A 23,901-nucleotide genomic window follows, 5' to 3' on the forward strand; every position below is an offset into this window, starting at 1 on the left:
CTCTTGGCCGAGCACCAGATTGGGAAGACTAGAGAAGAAAACAAAAAATGTTATGTCTTTGGATGTAGGCATTTGTTTGCTGTGTGTGGTCTGCAGAACATTGTTTTCTATGTGTTGTGTGTAGCGTGATGTTGTGTTTCTGCGTTTGATGCAAAAAACTTACAAATTGTGAGCCCACTCCAAGTGTCTGTCCACCCCTTCCTTCTTCTTCTGGGAGCTCCTCTTCATCTTGTGATTCCTGTTTTGAAATAAAAGGCAATGAATAGACATATATTACAGAGATGATGGATTTTGGAAATAAAAACTTACCGTCAAACGCTGACGATGCGAGGGAGGGCTCCCAGAAGAAGATGTGCTGTCTTCCTCATGGCCAGACTCCATGGCTGTGGGTGGTGTTTCTGCTGCTGCCATTGCTGCTGCTGCTGCATCTATTGGGCGGCTGTTGAATAAAGAGAAACAAAGGGCCAATGAATATCTTGATATTCCATAGCCCTAGTTTGGAGGAATGGGGGATTTGATAATTACCGTCTCTCATCTGCTGCTGGACTCCCCTCCCGTTGTTCAGCATGCTGCTCCATTTGGGGTGGTGCTGGTGCTGCTGCAGATGTCTGCTGCCTTCTCCTGGTTCTTGGCTTGGGTGGCATGTTGGGTGTGGCTGAGGGTCCCACTGTCTTGCTTTTATATATGTCTTGTGGGCAGAGCTACTGAGCATGCTCAGACCAAAGAAACCGGATCCGGCTGTCGCCGGATCAGGCGCATTGCGGCGCTCATAGGCTTTCATTGTATGAAAAAGCCGGACGCGCCGGATCCGGCGTGTCCGGCTTTTTCGCCGGAGACAAAAAACGTTACAGTAGCCGTTTTTTCCAGACGCCGGATCGCGTTACATTGCCGGATCCGGCGAAAATCGGATGAAACGCATGGCCATCCGGCTCGATCCGGCTCTAATGCAAGTCAATGGGGGGGAAACCGGATCCGGCATTGCATTTCGCCGGATCCGGTTTTTGTCAAAAGCGCCGGATCGCGCCTGACGGCGAAAACCTGATGTGTGAAAGAGGCCTTAGACGGACCGCGTTACACCGCGGTATAATGCAGTCCATTAAGGGATGCCATTGCCCTCCATTGTCGGGCAAATCGACGCGTTTGCGATGTGCAGTCATTCAGTGATGAAGTTTATCCCGCTTACAATTCTTTTTCTAATACATTATATGGTAACATGAATATTGTCAGTCACACCTATAACTTGTCCCCCTAAAAAAACAAGCCCTTATATGTCTACGTCAACATTCCAAAAAAAACAAAAAACCCGCAGTCCTGAAGGGGTTTGCGTGGTCACTAGCAGAAAGTGTAGCAGTGACAGTGACCAAATCAGAGATATCCGGAAAAATGGAGGTCAAGGCTTTGTGCGGACGCCATTTTCTCGAAGACCAGTGCAGACGCTACTGCAGACGCTACTGCAGGCGGCACACGCAGAGACGGCACCGGTGGAGGCAGGAAGTGGTCGGCACCTCATCACTGGGACTGGCCCAGACCGCGCTGTCTGATTGGTGACTCCTCAGCTCCCTGACAGGACGAGCGTGACGGCGGGAACACGGCCTCGGCGCCACAGGGAGCAGCATGGAGAACATGGTCGCTAAATACGTGTCCCAGAAGATTAGTCGGACCCGCTGGCGCCCGCTCCCGACCTCCTCCCTGCAGCAGCCGGATGTGTTTGCAGCGGGCTCCTGGGATAATGAGGTACATGGTGCTGGGCAACCAATCACGCTTTTCGGCAGTGTAGTGATCTGCAGCCACAGCAGCACAGCACATCAGTCATACAGACCTGCTGCCAGAGAAACCTCCGAGCAGCAATGTGCAGGCCGCCATGACAGCACCAATATATAACCAGCCACGTGATGGCTGCTGCCATAAGCCAGGGATTTATCTGCACTCATCCCTTTAAATGATTAGTGTAGTTCCCATGACTTCCACATGGGGGCGTCACAGCCCCTGATACTTGTGTGACTAGGACAGGTACATGGCAACTAACAAACGCTCGCTTGTCCTGGCAGGTATCGGTAGACAGGACGTCACACACTCAGCTCATGTCTAGATGTGAGGGGCGCAGGACCAAGCTTTTGGGGGTCTGTCCATTCCAAACTACATCTTTATGTCCATATGCAAATGAGGTGCCTGGAGCATCGGGGGAGGGGTTGCACGGTTAATGTCACCAGCTAGGCGCAGTGGCATGAATCCAGCAGCGGAGCCTGACACACTGCGGAGACGGGGGCTCCATCCCACACGGCTCCAGACTCTCGTTTATATGTGACGGTTACAAATCGTTTTCCAGAAAACATTCTTTAAGGGGTTTTCCATGACATTGGTGACTGATGAGTTACCAATATCAGATGTGCGGGGTCCGGCTCCCTCACTGATCAGCGCCAGCAGTGGCGGGATGTACTCGGTGTGCAGAGTAGGACACCACCGCTATCGAGCGGCTGCTGCCGATCCTTCCCATTCATTTGGATAGGGTCTGTAGAGCCTCTGAGCGGTGTGGGGGTGCCTGGCGCCGGACCCTCCGATCTGATGCATATGACCTATCCTCAGCCTTGTGCAGCAGTAACTGTAAGTGGTGCCTCTTAGTGGAAGAAAATATTATGTTCAAATGTGTTTGGACCCGCAGACTCCCATGTGAAACTAAGCATAAAAGGAAAAGTCCAAACTGGTCCTAAAATTGGCAGACCCATGTAAGAGCCCAGTTTACTTAAGTTCTTCATTAATTTCACAAACGCTTAAAACACCTTGGACCATTTCCACTGTGGGGAAAGATAGAATCACACTATACAGAGACCCCCATTCACTTGTGTTGACCTGTGCTGTACGACAGTGTGGCTGCCTACTGACGTGGGTGCACACTTTAAGGTGGCGTTACTACACAGGACCCGTGGGCACATGTATTCATTGGCATCAGACTCTGCTATGTGAGAACAAGTCGCGGTCGCCATTTTTCCCCCCAGTATTTTGCCAGTGAATAATAATTTCTTGCATTCATTATAATTATTTTTGTCACACCGTTTGAGGCGTCACTTTTCAGTATTCATGTCATTTATGGAGGCTCCTGCCACTTTTTTTCACTAATACATTACCCCTGAGTGACTTATCATTCTCCACTCTGTGACCTTGTTCTGCAGACTGTCGCACAGCTGACTTCATAAATGGGCTTCAGCTGAATGAATGAATGAATCAAAACTGGCTTCAGCACCAAACGCTAGGGGACAGCGGCCGTCTGTGTGGTCCTGATGCGGCACACGGGTGCCACACGTGTGCCGCACTACTACACACATGGATGCTGATATCTCCGGTACTGTTTTTTCCGGTACTGGAAATATCGGGACGTGTGAAAACCCCCTTAGACATTGTGGGGAACTCTGCACATGGAACCTCGCCAATAGAGCTGGAGTGACATTGGCTTCAGTTCTACCATAGTCTTTCAGCCTAAGTTGCATGTGAATTCTAACTTTCTCAGTAATGTAGGAACAGACTGGCCATGTAAAGGTATTGCTGAGCTTATCTCTGAAAGATCTACATGTATAAATAGTTTGGGGAATGAAATGCTCCAACAGTTTCCTTTAATTATTCAGGGTGTCCTGCCACCACATTGTTCCATAGGATACCTCTTGTAGGTTTGGACCTAAACCCTTCACACTTATATTTTGATATCTCCCAACGTTAAATAGTGCTAATACCCATGTGATAAATGTTTTCTCTGCCCATGTTCATGTTGTAGGAAAACAAAGTATCTATATGGTCCACAGTAGACTTTGGCGCAATCAACGTGGAGGAAGATTACCTAGCTGACCCGAAGTTGTTGTGTGATATCAGACATAAAGGGGATGTGATGGACCTGCAGGTATGTGACTGAAAGTATTCCATTAAGAATTGAAGTAAATGTACCCTGTGTCCCCATTCCCTTTGCAAGGCACAAAATAAAACCTTTTATTAAACTTGCATGAGGCGCGGTCTGGTCTCATGGGTGACTCTGGTCTTGATCTGATGCCATCCTGCTTCTTGTGGATGATGCGTCCTATGTCATCCACACAATGTCCCCTTGTTTTTCTCCTGCACAAGCGCACATCTCTGTCTTGTTGAGGGCAAATCAAAGTTTACTGCCCATGCTAGAATTCTGTAGAAGAGGGCTTAAAGGTGGTGGCGTTACTTTATATTGGGAAAACCAATATTGGACAACCCCTTCCTGAAATGGCGACTTTTCTTTTTTGAAGCTTTTGCAGCTCCTGAGCCTGAATCAGACTGAGACCTTGCATATGATGTAATAGCATTTTATATACAGATGTGCTCAAAAGTTTACATAACCCTGGCAGAATTTTCTTGGCCTTTTTTTCAGAGAATATGAAAGATAACACCAAAACTTTTTCTCCAATCATGGTTAGTGGTTGGGTGAAGTCATTTATTGTCAAACTACTGTGTTTTCTCTTTTTAAATCATAATGACAACCCAAATCATCCAAATGACCCTGATCAAAAGTTTACATACCCTGGTGATTTTGGCCTGATAACATGCACAGAAGTTGACACAAATGGGTTTGAATGGCTACTAAAGGTAACATCCTCACTTGTGACAAATGCCAGGAAAATTGTTGGGGATGCAAAGAAAAACCCACAAATAACATCAGCTGAAATACTGGACTCTCTGAAAACTAGCGGTGTAGCTGTTTCAAGATGCACAATAAGGAGGCACTTAAAAAAGTTGTCTGCATGGTCGAGTCACCAGAAGAAAGCCAAATGACCCTGATCAACAGTTTACATACCCCATTTTTTAATACTATGTATTGCCTCCTCTAACATCAATGACAGCTTGAAGTAATTTGTGGTAGTTGTGGATGAGGTTCTTTATTTTCTCAGATGGTAAAGCTGCCCACCCTTCTTGGCAAAAAGCCTCCAGTTCCTGTAAATTCCTTCGCTGTCTAGCATGAATTGTACTCTTGAGATTTCCCCAGAGTGGCTCAATGATATTGAGGTCAGGAGACTGAGATGGCCACTCCAGACCCTTCACTTTGTTCTGCTGTAGCTAACTACAGGTTGACTTGGCCTTGTGTTTTTGGATCCTTGTCATGTTGGAAAGTCCAAGTACGTCCCAAGCGCAGCTTCTGGGCTGATGATTACAAATTTGCCTCCGGTATTTGCTGATAACGTGCTGCATTCACCTTTCCTACAACTTTGACCAAGTTTCCTGTACCTTTGTAGCTCAAACATCCTCTGAACAGCAGCTATCAACCTCCGTGCTTTACAGTAATAATGGTGTTCCTTTCATCATAGGTTTTGTTTACTGTATTTTGCAGATTATAAGATGCACTGGATTATAAGGCGCACCCCAAATTTTGAGGAGAAAAATAGGGAGAATAAAAACTTTTTTAAATAAAATGGTGATGCCTCTTATAATCCATGCGTCTTATTGCTTACCGGGGGTGGTGGCTGCGGTGAAGTGGGGTCTTTGCTGGAGGAGGCAAGAGTGGCGCGTTTCTGCAGGCTGAGATGAGGGGATATTCCAATGTGCGCCGCTGCCGGTGAAAATGGCTGCAGTGTTATATGGTGGGACTCCGCTGGCATTTTGTGAAAGCCCGGAGCACCCTAGTACATCCATTACTGCGATGCGGTGGCCTCCGGGAAAATGGCCACGGGGCGGTGCATGCACATATTGAGATCTCTGCAACAATATCTTGCGTGCCGAGATCTCGTCTCCCAAGATCTCAGGGCCTCGTTGCTGAAATTTCAATCTGAGCATGCACCACCATTTTCCCGGAGGCCACCTCATCGCAGTAATTGATGTACGGGGGGCTCCGGGCTTTCACAAAATGCCGTCGGAGCCCAACCGCACAACAGCGCACCGCAGCCATTTTCACCCACAGCGGCGCACATCTGAACACTCCCTCATCCCAGCCTGCAGCAACGCGCCACTTTGCCTCCTCCAGCAGGGACCCCGCTTCACCGTGGCCGGTAAGGTATATCCGCATTATAAGATATAAGACGCACCCCCATTTCCCCCCCAAATTTATAAGGGTATGTGCACACGCTGCGGAGCCGCAGCGGATTTGGCCGCTGCGGATCCGCAGCAGTTTCTACAGCGGTGTACAGTACCATAATATCCTATGGATATCAAAAACCGCTGTGCAGACGGTGCGGATTTTTCTGCGCGGATTTGCTGTGGTTTCTAAACCGCAGAAAGAATAGACATGTCAATTCTTTCTGCGGATTCCGCTGCGGTTTACCATCTTCTCCATTGTAGAGATGATAAACCGCAGGCTAAATCCGCAGGTAGATTTACCTGCGGATTTTTCAAAATCCACGCGGCCAAATCCGCAGAGCATTCCGCAGCGTGTGCACATACCTAACCCTTATACGAAAAATACGGTATTTATTTATTTTACTCATTTATATAGCGCCATTAATTCCACAGCGCTTTACAGACATTATTGGCACTGTCCCCGATGGGGCTCACAACTTGTTAAACTCTCTCCGATGTAATGTTTATGGTTGTAGCCAAAAAGTTCAGTTTTGGTCTCATCACTCCAAATTACATTGTTCCAGAAGTTTTGAGGCTTGTGTCTGTACTGTCTTTCGTATTATAGGCGAGATACTTTGTGGCATTTGCACAGTAATGGTTTTCTTCTGGTGACTCGACCATGCAGCCCATTTTCTTCAAGTGCCTCCTTATTGTGCATCTTGAAACAGCCGCACCGCTAGTTTTCAGAGAGTCCAGTATTTCAGCTGATGTTATTTGTGGGTTTTTCTTTGCATCCCAAACAATTTTCCTGGCATTTGTCACAGATCACATGTGAGGATGTTACCTTTAGTAGCCATTCAAACGCATTTGTGTCAACTTCTGTGCATGTTATCAGGCCAAAATCACCAGGGTATGAGAACTTTTGATCAGGGTCATTTGGATGCTTTGGGTTGTCATTATGATTTAAAAAGAGAAAATAAAGTAGTTTGACAATAAATAGCTTCATCCAACCACTAACCATGAGTGGAGAAAAATTTTTGATGTTATCATTCATATTCTCTGAAAAAAAGGCCAAGAAAGCAAAAATTCTGCCGGGGTATGTAAGCTTTTGAGCACCATTGTAGCAGGTCAATTGTTCCACTGTGGTGCATAAATTAATAAAATAATGTATACTTGCCTGCCAGACATTCATCAGTCTTATATTCTGAGCCCGGTATACCCCTGTTTTTCTCATGCTATAAAGTGTGAGCTTCTGCTGATTGTCTGCAGGCAACAAAATTGTCAGAACAGAGCTAACTCAATGCGCCACACTTGATTTTAGTTCAGTCTTTGTTCAATTTGTGAGCAAACAAGAGATTAGAAAGGCAAAGATGATAATCAGTCTTCTATTGATCATACATTTTTCATGTTCATTTGTTTCAGTTTTTAGATCAAGAAAGAATTGTAACGGCCTCGTCAACGGGAAGAGTAACCATCTTTCGTCATCATCAAGGCAATCAGGTAACCTCATTCTATAATGATTAGTGTGGGATTTTGCCTGGTGGAATGCACTGACCAAATTCACTTTTCGGAATTGGATGCATTGTTTTGTGTGTATACTATTAAGGTGCATGCATCTTTATTTTTCCAAAGACTCTGTCAGAAAAGCAGAAGTGGGAGTTTGCTCATCACCATGATGGTTCTGATGGCACGGGAGCCCCCTGCACAGGTATTGTGTGCAGCAATCCCGAAATAGTCTCTGTTGGTGAAGATGGCCGCATAAATCTTTTCCGAGCTGACAGCAAAGAAATAGTGAGGACAATCGGTAAGTTTAGTCAATGTCATGGTAAAGCTAACTTCCAGCTACTAATGCTATCTTCAGAGAGAAAATGTGGAACTGTTTTATTGGGAAATCTTAGCGGGTCCTGGTAGAGCATTTACATCTGGCCTTGTTACATGGCATTTCCATTGTATATGTGGCTGAGGTTATGGCTGTCAGCCAAATGATGGTTTAGCCAGCTATCTCTCCACAGAGCTCCTGTCAAACTATAGTAGCTAGAGGGAAAGAACTGCACACCAAAGGTGCATGGAGATGCTTAATTAGAATTTATTAAGAATATTTTCTATCCATTGATGACACCTCGATATACAAATACTTAATGTATCTGGTGAAACACCCTTCATCACATAACCTTGTACCAAGCCTGCAGTTCAAGATTATGAACACCGCAGACTAGGTAGAAGATTATATCCTGTCCCAAAACATTGTTTTGTGTTTTTTATTATTTATTTTGACAACTGTTGCTTAACAAATTATTTACATTAAAAAAATGTTTAAATATAGTATACAAGTTTAGACATTCATACAAATTATAAACGATGTTCTAATATCAAAAATTTTAGCATAGAATTATGGCATTTATGTATCCAGTAATATCTGTGATTTGTTGATTGGGCAGAGGGCTATAATGCACTTGGAACATTTATAGTGATAGTATACCGTAAATTGGCTTAGAAACATAGAACATAACAGGTTCAGCAGTAACTGCAAACTGCCAGAGTACTCTGTGTATTTTTCATCATTGTATTTGTCCTACTTCCTTTTCCATGCGTACAACTTGAATAAATTAAAGCAGACATGAAAATCTTACTTCGGTTCTTTGTGTTAGATGTATGATTAATTTGAAGAAATTGTCAGAGCTCAAGAATTCCAAATGTCCAGATCTTGGAGAATTTTTGGAGGCAGCCCCTGTTATGATAGACCGTTCATTTGTAAAGCATTATTGTTGACTAGATCAATCCAGGATTATAGTGTTGGAGGGGAGCTGCCAATCTAGTTCTCTGGCAAGAAATAAAGTTCTCTCTTCTGATGCGCTTGCAGAGGTAGTAGTAGGACAGCTACATTCAGACATCCATGCATCAAGGATGTTTGAATTAATGGGGTTGTCCATTACTAGGACAACCCATACTTGATCTAAATGTTTGATTCCGATAAAATAAAGCTTATACTCGCCTCTCATGCGAGTGTTAGCACTAGCGGTCCATGGGCACTCGCACTTTTTTTTTTTTTTTTTTGTGACCTCGGCACCCAACCAGCGCTGGGATCACTGTCCCCGCCTTCGTACGATATGAAGAGGAAGTCCGGTCTGCAGCTGATCCCAGGCTGCTTCTTCATATTCAATTTGACAAGAGGCAGGGACAGTTACACCGGCACTGATTGAACACCGGGCTCACGTGTCACAGCAACCACACGGGAAACTGAGTGCCGACACCACAGGAACGGCGCTGGTACAGGAGGTTAGTATAAACTTTTCTTTTTCTATCAGGGCCAAGCGTGGGGAATAAGGAGATTTCCAAGTAGTCGACAACTTGTTTAAGTTAGAACAGACATTTCACCCCCATTAAAATAAAGAAATTTAAGAATGAAACATATTTGCTATCTAAGCATCTGTAATAGTATAAAAAATCTAACCCTTACAGTAAATGTCATAAACAGAAAAAAAAAAAAATAAAAATGCCAGGGTTGTGGAATTTTCTTTTATGGTCGCTATGCGCCCCTAAAAAAAAAAAAAAGCCGGAAACCAGTGACAAAAACATATGTAGCCTAGAAATGGTATCAATAACAATGTCAGCACATCTGCATAGACCGAAAAATAAAATCTTAATGGGTCTATGAAAATGGTACCATAAATATTTTCTTATTTTTTTTCTCCTTCGTCTCATTGGGGGACACAGGTACTCTGGGGTGTATGCTACCACCATCTGGAGGCTGACACTAAGTAAACAACACAAGGTTAGCTCCTCCTCCGCCGCATACACTCTCGCCCTGATTACAGGTGGAAACCAGTTTTATGCTTAGTGTCTTTGGAGGCACACATGTCTGGGTTGCTTCAGACTTCTTCTTTTTTTTTTTTTTTCCCATGAAGATAAGACAGGGGCGACGGAACCGATTGAAAGGGTCTGATCTCCCCAAACCAACAACGGGCGAGCACATGTTGAGTATCGTCTCCACGTATCCTTTCCCGCACCGTGGGACATATCTGGGCCATTTTCCCCAGACTTTTTTTTTTTTTTCTCTTCTTTTTCTTTTACTATGAAGATTAGACAGGGGCAACGGATCCTATCGAAAGGGTCCGATTTCCCTAAACCATCAACGGGCGAGCACGTGCGAGTGTCCCTCCACGTATCCTCTCCCGCGACGTGGAACATTATGCCGGACTTAGCCCTGTCCACCCCTAGGTATGGAAACCATGGGCTTGTACAGAGGCACAAGACCGGCCGTGCGGCCCCCACTGCTCCACCAACGCTAGACGGCGGTGCTGCAAGGCGGCGGACGGTCCCTCTCCTCAGCCCTGGAAGGAGGACGGAGCTAGGGTGCCTCCACCGTCCCGGATTTACCCCCCTTTCCCCCTGTACATGATCAGAGAAAGCCAGACGGTATGGAGGGGATGGCCAGGGAGAGCCCGCCGGCGTCCAGAGGGCTGGAGCTCTTCAGGCGTTCAGCAGAGGCTGACAGAAGTCCCGGCATAGGCCCCTTCCTCTACCCTTTCCCGCCAACCCCCCCCCCCCACAGCAGTCCTCACAGTAACGTTGCTGCAGCGGTGGTGGCGGAGCGGACGCCGTGCATGGCGCCGGTAGACGCAGGCCCCAGCCTTACTATGCAGTGCCTGGCCCGCCCGCCGCCGCCCCCGCCGCGGGCCGACATCAGAAATCCAGCCCGCGGCCGGAAGTCCCGCCCTCCCGGTGCAACATCACTTCCGGCGGCCCGCCCTCCGATGCTTGGGCGGACGCTGGATAAACTGAGGCCCCGGCTTCGCCTCAGGGTAGGACGCGACTAGGAAATAACGGTCAGCCTGCCCTCAGCAGAACTGTGCAGCAGGAGAGGACGTGTGGGGGACACACAACCGGGTAAGTGCGGTCCCGACTGTGTGAGGCCACGCAACAAAGGTGCTCCCTCCCCCCAACCCCTAGCAGGGCAGCATTGAGACCGGGGATTCAATATGGCTGGGAAAGGGAAGACACACACATTCCTATACTCTGCATGCATCGCCTGTAGGGCCTCATTTCCGCGGGCGCAGAGCAATAAACTATGTGAGGCCTGCGACTCTGAATGCGCCCAGGAGCCTTCCCCTGCGACCAAGCCCAGAGATTTAAATCCTCCGGAATGGGCCTTATTGTTATCGCAGTCTATGGCTTCGCTTACAAAGGCAATCGCGTCTCTTCACGCCCCAGATAGGGGCAAGGATAGTGCCTCGCTGATCTGGGAGGGGTCCTCCACCTCACAAGAGCCTCCGGCCTGCAGGGGCCGCTCTCATTCCAGGCAGGCGCAAAGGAAACGAACCCAGAGGGCGTCTCCCGGCCTATCCGGTGCCTCGGCATCCGTGAGTTCGGCATCACGCTCGCCTTCACCAGTTGTCGGGAGCGGGCAGAGTGCAGATTATGATTCAGACGAGCCGCTGGACCTAGATACCCCGGGGTGTCGGGAAACAATTGACAGCCTCATCGATGCGGTTAATCACACTCTGGAGGTTGAGGATGACGTCACCTTGGCGTCAGGCCATAAGGTATCCTTCAAGCGGACTAAGCGACCGCATAGTGTTTGGCTCTCACCCAGAATTTGAGGACATAGTGCAGCGTCACAGGGAACTGCCGGATAGGCGCTTCACGGGTCAGAAGACGATAGTTGAGATATCAGTTTGCCCCGGAGCTCTATAAAAGATGGGCGGAATCCCCAATGGTGGATCCACCAGTGTCACGCTTGACCTCGAAATCCGTGTTATCTGTACCTAGTGGTTCTTCTGTCAAGGACCCCACGGATTGGCTCATAGAAAGTTTGGCTCGCTCAGTCTTTGAAGCATCAGGATCAGCACTCTCTCCCTCGTTCGCCGCAACGTGGGTAGCCAAGGCCATGATGTCATGGTCAGAGTCATTGAACAAGGTCTTGCAGGATAGAGACCTGCCTACGGAGATATCAGAGATCGCGAGTCAAATCGCTATGGCTGGTGACTACTTAATCAACGCTTCCTTGGATGCGGCCAATTGTGCGGCGCTCGCGGTCGCAAATGCGGTAGCCATTAGGAGGGCCCTATGGTTAAGGACATGGCGGGCCGATTCTATTTCCAAGAAGTCGTTAACTTCCCTGCCTTATCAGGGTGGCTGCCTGTTCGGGGAGAAATTAGACCAGCTCATCTCCGATGCTACGGGGGGGAAAGAGCAGCTTCCTCCCGCAACAAAGGGCCAAGCAGCCGTTTCGCCAAACTCAGGCACAGTTTCGGGCCTTTCGCAACCCCGGGTGGACAGCAGCAGCCAGCTCTGCCGCTCCAGGTCGCTCCAACCAGAATAGGGCGTGACAGGTCCCATATAAAACCAACCCATTGGGGAGAATGCGTGCTCGCCAGCCCAGGGCGAGGGGAGCCAGGGCCCTGAGACCCTCAGCCAAATGACTCGGAGCACTTTTTAGGCGACATCAGCAGAGTAGGCGGCCGCCTGTTCTGCTTTCGCCAGGTCTGGGTCACGATAGCACGTGACTCATGGGTGGCGGAACTGGTGTCCGCAGGATACAAGATAGAGTTTTTCAAGTTTCCCCCAAAACGATTTTTTATTCGGACTCCCATGACAGCACCACAAGAGAGAGGGGATCCGCCCTTTAGGAACAGGAAACCTACAGATACAAAAGGGCGGCACCTCTCCCACTCATCAGTTGGTTTCCTGTTCCTGAAGGGACGGGATCCTACAGAAGACCAGGATCCCAGGCCGGCCGGCCGATACAGGTAGCGGGGGGGTCTCCTACCTCGGCCTGGTGCGGATCCCTGGAAGACGCCACGGTGGCCCAGGATGGGTAGCACGGCGGTGGCGTAGTCAGCAGGGAGCGGCGTCCGGAGGATGTCCGACTCCGCTAGTGCGGTGGCCGGCGTGCTGCGGAGGAGGCTGCGACCGGGGAGCGCGGTATCCCGAAGCTCCCGGGCATCCCGCGTGACTTCCGGTCAGGCGGGGTCGCGGTGACGTCAGGGGAGCGGCCGGAGGAGGTGCTTCCGGGTCGGCGGCGCCACTGCGCAGGCGCGAGGAAAACAAGATGGCGGCGCCCATCGCAAACGCCGATGAGCGTCGGCTCTCCGGCCGGGTGCGGCGCCAGCTGGGGAAGGGAGCCCTATTAGGGGGGGAGGGGCGCGGCGCGCATACTGCTGTCCGGAGGAGGGGTATATAGGCAGGACCCGGGCAGGGTGCCTTGCCTTGGCCACATTATTGCGAGCAGTAATGGAGAGCGAGCAGGAGCAGCAGCGGCGGCAGCAGCAACGACGGCAGCAGCGACAAACATCTCTGCCGCCCCTGGATGACCTTCGGCAGGTCAAGCAGAAAAAGGAGTCACGTGACAGTGAACGTGCGGGACGAAATGACCAGTCCAGCCATAAAAGCTCCTCTAAGCAGACAGGAGCATCGTCTGAGAAGAATCCCCCTCATCCTCCGGTACTTGATAGTGGCACTGGTAAGTGATCTTCGTGAAAGTTCACTCAGTGACGGGGCCCCCCTTCTGGGCTTTATTCTAGGGGAAGAAGGCTTCAAGTAAAACTAAACACAGGGAATGCGCACTCTGTGCATGCCCATTACCAGACTCATGCCCCAAAAGATTGTGCCCCCCCTGTATTCAGCAGACAGTGGCGGAAGAGTCGCCCGCGGTAGCAGCGAGTTTGAGAGACATTGTTAGGGCAGAAATGAAGGAAACCCTAAAGTCACTGTCCCAGCCGGAAACTATAAAGGGCGGGGTCCCGGTGGAGTCCGATTCCTCGGCAGAATGGAGGAGAAGTAGAGACTCCCAGGCTTCATCTCCCTCGTCCTCCTCAGGAGAAGAGGACTCTGGGCGGTTTTGTCTGCCTCTTGACCGGGTAGACAAGCTGGTCAAAGCAGTCAGAGGGACAATGGAAGTAGAGGAGCCTAAGCCCCAATTATCCATGCAGGATGTCATGTTCAGGGGGCTGGAGCAGAGGAAGCATAGAGTCTTCCCGTTAAATCAGAAGATCCAGGATCTAATCCACAGAGAGTGGAAAAAAACGGATAAAAGAGGGTCGCTACCACCAGCCCTCAAACGCAGATATCCCTTCGACGATCCGGCAGTAAATACTTGGGACAAGGCCCCCAAATTAGATGCGGCCATTGCAAAGGCATCGAAAAGATCCTCGCTGCCCTTTGAGGACATGGGATCCCTTAAAGATCCCCTAGACAGGAAGGCAGACACCTTCCTTAAGAATACTTGGGAGATGGCAGCCGGTTCCTTAAGACCAGCAGTGGCGTCAACATGCACAGCCAGATCCATGATGGTCTGGTTGGACCAGTTGGAGTCACAATTAAAACAGGGTACGTCAAGACAAACAATTCTTGGGGCCCTACCAACAATCCAAGAGGGAGCAGCCTTCCTAGCAGATGCCTCGGCGGATGCAGTAAGAATGGCAGCCAGAGCAGCAGGTCTCTCTAATGCGGCTCGTAGAGCCCTTTGGCTAAAGTGCTGGCAGGGAGACATTCAGACCAGGGCGAAGCTTTGTACTATTCCGTGTGAGGGGGAATATTTGTTCGGCGCAGTCCTGGACGAACTGCTTGAGAAGGCTGGGGACGACAAGAAAAAATTCCCAAATCTCTGGCTTACATCCTACCGACGCCCATTTGGTAGAAGGAGATTCCGTCTGGGGAGAAGGCCCAATTCTTCGCCTACTACTGACCGTCCCAGATGGGAAGATAGAAGGAGAAGAGGTACGGGCTACATGTTTAGACGCTCGTCTAGAGATCAAAAGAGACAGAATCAATGACTAGCAATTCCCGTGGGAGGTAGACTATCATCCTTCCTTCCGGCATGGTCACAGATTACAAATAGTGACTGGGTGCGCAATGTAATATCCACCGGGCTTAGGCTAGTTTCACACTTGCTTTTTTTTGCAGCGCGTTTTTCCCGCAAAAAAACGCATTGAAAAAACGCATACAAAAGCATACAACTGCTGCGTTTTTTTCAAGCATTTTTATGAGCATGCATGAAAAAAACGCAGCGTTTTTATGCGTTTGTATGCGTTTTTAGTGCGTTTTTACCGCGTTTGCGTTTTTTTCCAACATTAGGTGGCCCCTCACACTAACCCAAACCATGACTTTACTAACCCTAACCCTGACCCTAACCCTGACCCTAACCCTTAACCAAATCATACTTAACCCTAAACCCTAACTAACCCTAACCCTGACCCTAACCCTTAACAAAACCATACTTAACCCTAACCCTGACCATAACCCTAACCCTGACCCTAACCCTTAACCAAACCATACTTAACCCTAATCCTGACCCTAACCCTGACCCTAACCCTTAACCAAATCATACTTAACCCTAACCCAAACCCTAAACCCTAACTAACCCTAACCCTGACCCTAACCCTTAACAAAACCATACTTAACCCTGACCCTAACCCTGACCATAACCCTAACCCATGACCCTAACCCTGACCCTAACCCTTAACCAAACCATACTTAACCCTAATCCTGACCCTAACCCTGACCCTAACCCTTAACAAAACCATACTTAACCCTGACCCTAACCCTTAACCAAACCATACTTAACCCTAATCCTGACCCTAACCCTGACCCTAACCCTTAACCAAACCATACTTAACCCTGACCCAAACCCCAACCCTAACCCTGACCCTAACCCTAAACCCCCTTAACTAACTCTAACCCAAACCCCTAAATTCCATGGTTAAAAAAAAAAAACGCATATGCAAAAAAACGCATACATGAGCATGCCAGTGCGCACATATGCGCATCCATAGGCTATAATGGCCATTTTTAGCGCAAAACGTGCGCATATGTGCGCATGCGCTTTTTTGCAGGGCCAAAAAATGCAACATGCTGCGTCTGGAAAATACAAACGCACACCCCAAAAAAACGCAGCGCGTGAAAATCGCATACATGCGCTTACAAGCGCGCAGGTATGCGCACCCATGTTAAATATAGGGGAAAAAACGCATGCGCACATATGCGTTTTTCCCAGCGCTAAAAAACGCAAATGTGAAACCAGCCTTAGATTGGAGTTTACCCAGGACCCACGGGATACCTTTAAATCCACTCCTTTAAGATCTTCACCCCTCGAACAAGCAGCTTTAGAAGCGGAGGTCTTGAGCCTATGCCAGAAAAACGTCCTGATAGAGGTTCCGGAAGCTGAGAGAGGAAGAGGGTTCTACTCTCCCTTATTCCTGATCCAAAATCCTGATAAGACATTTAGAACGATCATTAACTTGCGTTTCCTTAATAAGTTTTTGGTGAACCGTACTTTTAAGATGGAGTCCATCAATACGACAATAAAAATATTGTTTAAAGGGTGTTTTATGGCAGTCATAGATTTGAAAGATGCGTACTATCATGTACCTATCCATGCAGACTTCCAGCAGTTCCTGAGGGTGGCGGTTTCAATAGACGGCACAGTCCGTCATTATCAATATAGAGCCCTTCCCTTTGGTCTCTCAGCAGCGCCCCGGGTATTTACAAAGATAGTGGCCGAAGTGATGGCGCATTTACGGGAGGTGGACATCCTGATTGTTCCATATTTGGATGATTTTTTAATTGTGGGAAAATCAGGGGGCCATTGTACATCCCAGATAGAAAGAGCTAAGTCCAGGTTAGAAAACCTCGGATGGATATTAAACTACGAAAATCCCGACTCCAGCCCTCAAAAATACAAAAGTTTCTAGGCTTACTATTAAATTCAGAAACTCAGCAGTGTCTGTTGCCATTGGATAAAATGCAAAAGATACAGCAGCAGGTTCTTCGGGCGGTTGATAATCCTTCTATGACCCTCAGACAGGCCATGTCCCTGTTGGGATCTCTAACCTCATGCATCCCAGCAGTTAGGTGGGCACAATTCCATACTAGAGCCCTTCAGAAGGATGTCCTATTTAATAGCAGGGCCTTAAGACACTCCTTACAAGGTCAACTGTTGCTAAGCCCCTCGACTGTCACATCGCTTAGATGGTGGCTCGATGATGAGAACCTAGCCTCAGGGGTGCCGTGGATAACGCAGATAACCCGTGTTATAACCACAGACGCTAGTCCCTTCGGTTGGGGGGCCCATATGGGGGACATAGTGGTACAGGGACAGTGGGATTCGGATACGGAGATCTCATCCAACCAAAGAGAGCTATTGGCGATAGAGCAGGCAGTCAAAAAACTCATTATGTACCTACAGGGCCATCACGTGAGGATACTCTCGGACAACCAGGTAGCGGTAGCATATATCAACCACCAAGGTGGAACCCGCTCCGACGCCCTGATGCGGACAACAGAACGTCTCCTTCAAATAGCAGAGGGAAGTTTTCTATCTTTGACGGCGCTCCACATCAGAGGAAAGGACAACGTAAAGGCAGACTTTCTAAGCCGCAAGGCTCTAAAGCAAGGAGAATGGGCTTTGAACAGGGATATTTACCACCAGATTGTCCGCAGATGGGGTCGGCCAGAGGTAGACCTCTTTGCCACCAGAGAAAACAGAAAAGAAAAATCGTTCTGCTCTCTGAATCCCAGGGAAAATCCACTAGCAGTGGACGCCCTCCTGATAAGATGGAACTTTTCTCTGGCATACGCCTTCCCGCCATTAAATCTTCTACCTCTGGTAGTAAGGAAGATCAGGGAAGATCGGGCAAGAGTCATGTTAATTGCCCCCTTTTGGCCCAGGAGGACCTGGTTTGCATGGTTGAGGACCATGTCTGTATGCGATCCCTGGGTGCTGCCGAACCTTCCGGATCTCCTCTACCAGGGGCCAGTCAGCCACCCACAAGTAGCGAGACTCCATTTGACGGCGTTGTCTTTGAAAGGTCACTGTTAGAGGAAAGAGGGTTCTCCAAGAAGTTAATTGATACCCTCCTAAAAAGCAGGAAATTGACTACCACTAACATTTATGCTAGGACCTGGAAGCGATTCCTGTCCACCTTTCAGTTTGACGCCAGAGACGGAATTCCCACGAAACATATTCTGGAATTTCTCCAGAAGGGTCTCGAATTGGGTCTCTCCACAAGTACATTAAAAGTACAAGTTTCAGCCTTAGGGGCCTTGTTTGCATGTGATATTGCCAATAACTATTGGGTAGCAAGGTTCATCAAAGCAGCGGCTAGATCGAGACCCATACACAAAGACAGATGTGTACCTTGGGACTTAAATTTAGTCCTTACGGCCTTGACAGAAAGACCATTTGAACCTCTGGATTCGGCCTCATTAAAGATTATATCTCTTAAGGCAGCTTTTCTGGTGGCGATAACATCCGCACGTAGAGTGAGCGACATACAGGCACTTTCCAGATTGCCCCCTTACACAGAGTTCTTACAGGATAGAGTAATCCTAAGGCCAGATCCAGCATACCTTCCCAAGGTAGCATCACAATTTCACAGGACACAAGAGATAGTTCTGCCTTCCTTCCTCCCTAATCCGACCAACCCTAAGGAGCAAAAACTTCAGGCATTAGATATTAGGAGATGCTTACTTAAATATTTAGCAGCCACGGATCCTTGGAAGAAGGAGAATGCATTATTCCTATCCTTCCAAGGTCCCAGGAAAGGTTGTAGGGTATCAAAACGCACATTAGCGAGGTGGATTAGGGAGGCTATCTCTCTTGCCTACACAGCAGGTGGAGGTCCGGCTCCGCAGAACCTGAGGGCGCATTCCACTCGTGCCATGGCATCATCTTGGGCAGAAAGATCTGGAGTGTCAATTGATCAGATATGTAAGGCGGCCACCTGGTCATCTCCTTCCACCTTTTTTAACCAGTATCGATTAGATATGGGTGCCTCTTCAGATCTCACCTTCGGGCTAAGGGTGCTGCAGGCTGTAGTCCCGCCCTAAATTAGTTTACATCTCTGTAATTCTCTCGTGGTGCTGTCATGGGAGTCCGAATAAAGTATTAAGTTACGTACCGGTAACGGTATTTTTCGGAAGCCCATGACACCACCCTTAGTTCCCTCCCTTGTTCACATATAGGGGTGCACTCCTTTAGAAGATTGTCCACAATTTACGGTATGTGGGAGATGGTGTAAAAAAAAAAAAAAAAAATATATATATATATTTCTGCTATATAGGGTAGATAGGTTGTATATATTATATGTTGTGTACTAACCATGGTAGCCTCTCAAGCTCTGTAAACCAACTGATGCGTGGGAGAGGTGCCGCCCTTTTGTATCTGTAGGTTTCCTGTTCCTAAAGGGCGGATCCCCTCTCTCTCGTGGTGCTGTCATGGGCTTCCGAAAAATACCGTTACCGGTACGTAACTTAATACTTTTCTGTCCCGACTTCCCAAAGTGGAGCCCCGGGCAAGAGCGTTGCTAGGGGCCATCAACTCCAGCGCAACGGAGTCATTGTCCCTGTACCAGAGCACGAGAAGGGGCAGGGTTTTTATTCCAATCTGTTCGCGGTCCCCAAAAAGGACTGGATAGTCAGGCCGGTTTTGGACCTGAAGCTCCTGAACAAGTTCATCAGGATCAAACATTTCTGAATTAAATCTCTCCGTTCAGTTATATCGGCCACGGGCCAAGGGGAATACTTGGCCTCGATCGACATCCAGGATGCCTACCTGCACATCCCCATTTTTCCTCCGCATCAAAAGTTTCTGCGGTTCGCCATCAATGGCCGACATTTCCAGTTTGCAGCACTGCCCTTCGGACTAGCCAACGCTCCCAGAGTTTTCACAAAGGTGATGGCAGTCGTGATGGCAGTCTTACACTCTCGAGGCATAGTCATTTTACCATACTTAGACGACCTCTTGGTGAAGGGCCCCTCGTTTCGGGCATGCGAGGAGAATGTCAGCATCATGCTGGATACCCTCTCCCGCTTAGGGTGGTTGGTCAACAGGAAAAAATTATCCCTTGTCCCGGCCCAGAGGATTTTTTTTTTTTAGGGATGGTTTTCGACACCTCCCGAGGGTTGGTAATTCTCCCTCAGGACAAAGCTCTAGCGCTCCGGCAAGGAGTCCAGAAGCTTCTACAGCCAGTCCCGCACACCATTCGGTTTGGGATGAGAGTGCTAGGGAAGATGGTGGCAGCAATAGAAGCGATTCCGTTTGTCCAATTTCATCTTCGCCCCCTACAGCACGCCCTCTTGTCAGCCTGGGACAAGAACCCATTCACGCTCGATCATCAGTGCCAGCTATCCTCGCAAGTCAGACAGTCACTGGAGTGGTGGACAAGCACGTCCTCCCTTCTGCAGGGGAAACCCTTTCCCCCAGATCACTGGCTAGTGGTCACAACTGACGCCAGCCTCCTCGGCTGGGGAGTAGTTTTTCGCCACCACACCACCCTGGGACGATGGTCCCCGCAGGAGGCACGCCCTTCGATCAACTTGTTGGAAATACGAGCGATCCAGCTGGCACTGCAACATTTTCAGCACCTTCTAGCGGGACGTCCCGTCCGGATTCAATCGGACAACGCCACGGCGGTGGTTTACGTAAATCGTCAAGGAGGCACGCGCAGCAGAGCAACCATGCACGAGGTGGGACACGTGCTTCACTGGGCCGAGAGGAACCATTCGATAATATCGGCAGTCCATATCCCGGGCGTGGAAAATTGGGCGACGGACTTCCTCAGCCGGCAGGGTGTCGCGTCGGGGGAATGGTCTCTGCACCCCGAGGTCTTCCAGCAGATTTGCCAACAGTGGGGAACACCGGATGTGGATCTGATGGCCTCCAGAGTGAACGCCAAGGTGCCCGTGTTCGTCGCCCGATCTCGAGACCCGCGAGCAATCTCCGCGGATGCGTTGGTTCTGCCATTGAACCAGTTTTGCCTTCCATATTTGTTTCCCCCGCTGCCACTACTCCCGAGGGTCATCAAGAAGATCAAAACAGAAGGGGTTCCAGCGATTCTGCTGGCCCCAGACTGGCCCCGTCGAGCGTGGTACGCAGATCTAGTGCAGCTACTTGCCGACATTCCATGGCGACTGCCAGAGCGCCCAGATCTACTGTCCTAGGGCCCGATCTTCCACCCGAATTCAGGGGCCCTGTGTTTGACTGAATGGCTGTTGAATCTTGGATTCTGACCCAGGCGGGGTTTGGGCGCAAGGTGGTCGCTACAATGATTAGCGCCCGGAAGGCTACCTCCGGCGAGAATTTACCATCATACCTAGAAAGTCTTCTTCGCTTAGTGTCGAGACCGTGGTTTTTCTCCACAGACATTTTCGATTCCCACCATCTTGGCCTTTCTCCAGTCAGGCCTAGACTCAGGTTTGGCCCCGAGCTCCCTTAAGAGACAGATATCGGCGTTGTCCATCCTGTTCCAGTGAAGAATCGCTACCAATATGCAGGTGAGGACTTTCATCCAGGGAGTCTCCCACTTGGTACCCCCCTATAGGCTGCCTCTGGACACCTGGGACCTTAATCTGGTCCTAAGTGTTCTGCAGAAAGCTCCTTTCGAACCACTTCAAGATGTTCCTTTGTCGTACCTTTCCCGGAAAGTAGTATTCTTGGTAGCCATAACTTCCATTAGGCGAGTCTCTGAGTTGGCGGCTTTGTCTTGCCGAGCACCGTTTCTCACCTTCCACAAGGATAAGGTGGTGCTCAGACCAGCTCCCCCCTTTCTGCCGAAGGTCGTATCCTCATTCCACGTTAATGAGGATATTGTCTTGCCCTCGTTTTGTCCAGCGCCAGTACATCGTGTGGAAAAAGCTCTTCACACGTTAGACCTGGTGAGAGCACGTGGAGCGGACGGCACCCTTTCGTCAGACGGACACGCTGTTCGTGCTCCCCGAAGGGCGCTGGGAGGGACTCGCAGCCTTAAAATCGACCATAGCCAGATGGATCCGTCTAACTATTCAGGAGACCTACCGCATCAGGAGTGCGCCGGTTCCAGCAGGGATCAGAGCACACTCTACTCGGGCAGTGGGCGCCTCTTGGGCACTTCGGCACCAGGCTTCGATGGATCAAGTGTGCAAGGCAGCGACCTGGTCCAGCCTGCACACGTTTACTAAACATTACAGTGTCCGTACTCAGGCTTCGTCGGATGCGAGCCTAGGTAGAAGGATTCTCTAAGCAGCGGTGGCGCACCTTTAGACAGGAGGTGCATGTAGCTTGGATTGGTGAGTAAACTTCCCACCCAGGGACTGCTTTAGGACGTCCCACAGTACCTGTGTCCCCCAATGAGACGAAGGAGAAACAGGGATTTTTGTGAGTACTCACCGTAAAATCCTTTTCTCCGAGAGGCTCATTGGAGGACACAGCACCCACTCTGTTAGCCAAGTTGGCTCTGGTTTATTTAATGTGCATTTTTTTGTTTATATCAGTGTGGATCTTTTCCAGACATAGTTATCTGCATTAATGCTGTTTTTTCGCAATTCTTCGACTGCTTTTGCACTAAACTGGTTTCCCCCATAATCGGGGCGAGGGTGTATGCGGCGGAGGAGGAGCTAACCTTGTGTTGTTTACTTAGTGTCAGCCTCCAGATGGCAGTAGCATACACCCCACAGTACCTGTGTCCCCCAATGAGCGTCTCGGAGAAAAGGATTTTACGGTGAGTACTCTCAAAAATCCATGTTTCAACATTATTAAAGAAAAAAAATCTATTCAAGCTTGGTGTCACCATAATCATACTGACTTGGAAAAACCATTAGCTTAAATCAGCACTCCGACCCCCCAACCCCCCATCTTAGACCCTCCACCCCCAAAAAGCGGAGGCATTGCATTTACTCACTGTGTATTTTTATTGCACCGCAGGGAGACATTTACATTTTCACCTCAGCAGGAACACTAGAAAATGATCTCCAGCAGTCCTCTGTGACACTGTCCACGTGTCAATATCACATTTCCGGCACCAGCAAAATGGCTCTACCCTGTGATCCTAACCTGCACCCCCAGATCCTGGTCACTTACTGCAAATAACATGCGCTCTAGCTCTGCACTAGATTTTTATGACAAATGTAAGCAGCTGCTCCACTTAGTGTTTTAAATCTGAACGTATCACGACTTTTTCAATCATTTTTCATCTTGTACACCACTATCAGCTAGTAAAAACCTTCTGGCAATCGCACAACGAAGAAGGAAAATGCTCTTTGATTTGGTGATTGGATAGTTCATACTGGCAATAAAATCATTCTCGGTGGCACATTTTCCTATGTAACAGATGATATGCTGCAGATAAGAATGATCTGTCTAAACAGGCCATTAAACGACCTCTGATCAACTTGCATGTAGCTGATCGGCAGTCATTTAATGCCACAGTTGGCTCATATACATGGGCTGTTACTTCCCTCTCCTAACTGGGAGCACATACACTGTCACCTTGCTTGTGCATAGACTGAGTCAGAAGCTATGGTTATCACCCGAACAAGCATTTAGCTGACAGATTTATCTAATGTGTATGGCCTAAGTATTTGATCAAACTTATAAATATAATTTTTTTTTTTTGCAGATGATGCAGATAGCAGTACCATCCATGCAGTAATTTTCCTCCGTACTACAGAAATCCTAACAGTTAATTCCATTGGACAGTTGAAAATGTGGGACTTGAGGCAACAAGGGAATGATCCAACACATATATTTTCAACGTAAGTTTAATAAAGGGGTTGTCTGGGCCATGTATAAAACTTTGGAAGGAGTGTGTAGCATGCTAAATTCTAAGTGTGTAATATATGCACTGTTAGGATTCTGTGATTTCTCTCTCCCTGTGGTTGTTATGTGACTGCTCCTATACGGTATGCATACTTGCCATCACATGCCCACTACTTTCTTTTCAGCGTCTCCCTATTGAGACCGTTAAATTTAGTTAGGATTGTCACTCACACTGCTTTGTTCTAATCATCATCTTGACAAGCCATTTAATTATGAATATGTGTAATAGTCACCTTTTCTCATATCCCCAGAAAAAAACACACCAGTGTTTTTGATCAGAATGGCATCAGTGTGATCAGTGTCAGTTTTTACCATCAGAGTTTGGTCAGAGTTTC

The 23,901-nt window shown here is 48.6% G+C and overlaps 1 protein-coding gene across 1 annotated transcript in view; it reads left to right on the plus strand.

Moving 5' to 3' along the window:
* The first annotated feature begins 1,455 nt into the window (after nt 1-1,455).
* NUP43 (nucleoporin 43) overlaps nt 1,456-23,901 on the plus strand; it is a 31,967-nt gene continuing 9,521 nt past the window's right edge. Inside the window, exons 1-5 of the mRNA XM_073560191.1 lie at nt 1,456-1,734; nt 3,764-3,886; nt 7,417-7,494; nt 7,627-7,798; nt 23,367-23,502. Of these exons, the coding sequence (XP_073416292.1) occupies nt 1,615-1,734; nt 3,764-3,886; nt 7,417-7,494; nt 7,627-7,798; nt 23,367-23,502 (629 nt within the window). The 5' untranslated portion in view covers nt 1,456-1,614. The remainder of the gene's footprint in view (nt 1,735-3,763; nt 3,887-7,416; nt 7,495-7,626; nt 7,799-23,366; nt 23,503-23,901) is intronic.

This window comes from Dendrobates tinctorius, unplaced genomic scaffold, assembly GCF_039654945.1.
Source record: "Dendrobates tinctorius isolate UK_male_01 unplaced genomic scaffold, ASM3965494v1 ptg000293l, whole genome shotgun sequence".
NCBI lineage: Eukaryota > Metazoa > Chordata > Amphibia > Anura > Dendrobatidae > Dendrobates > Dendrobates tinctorius.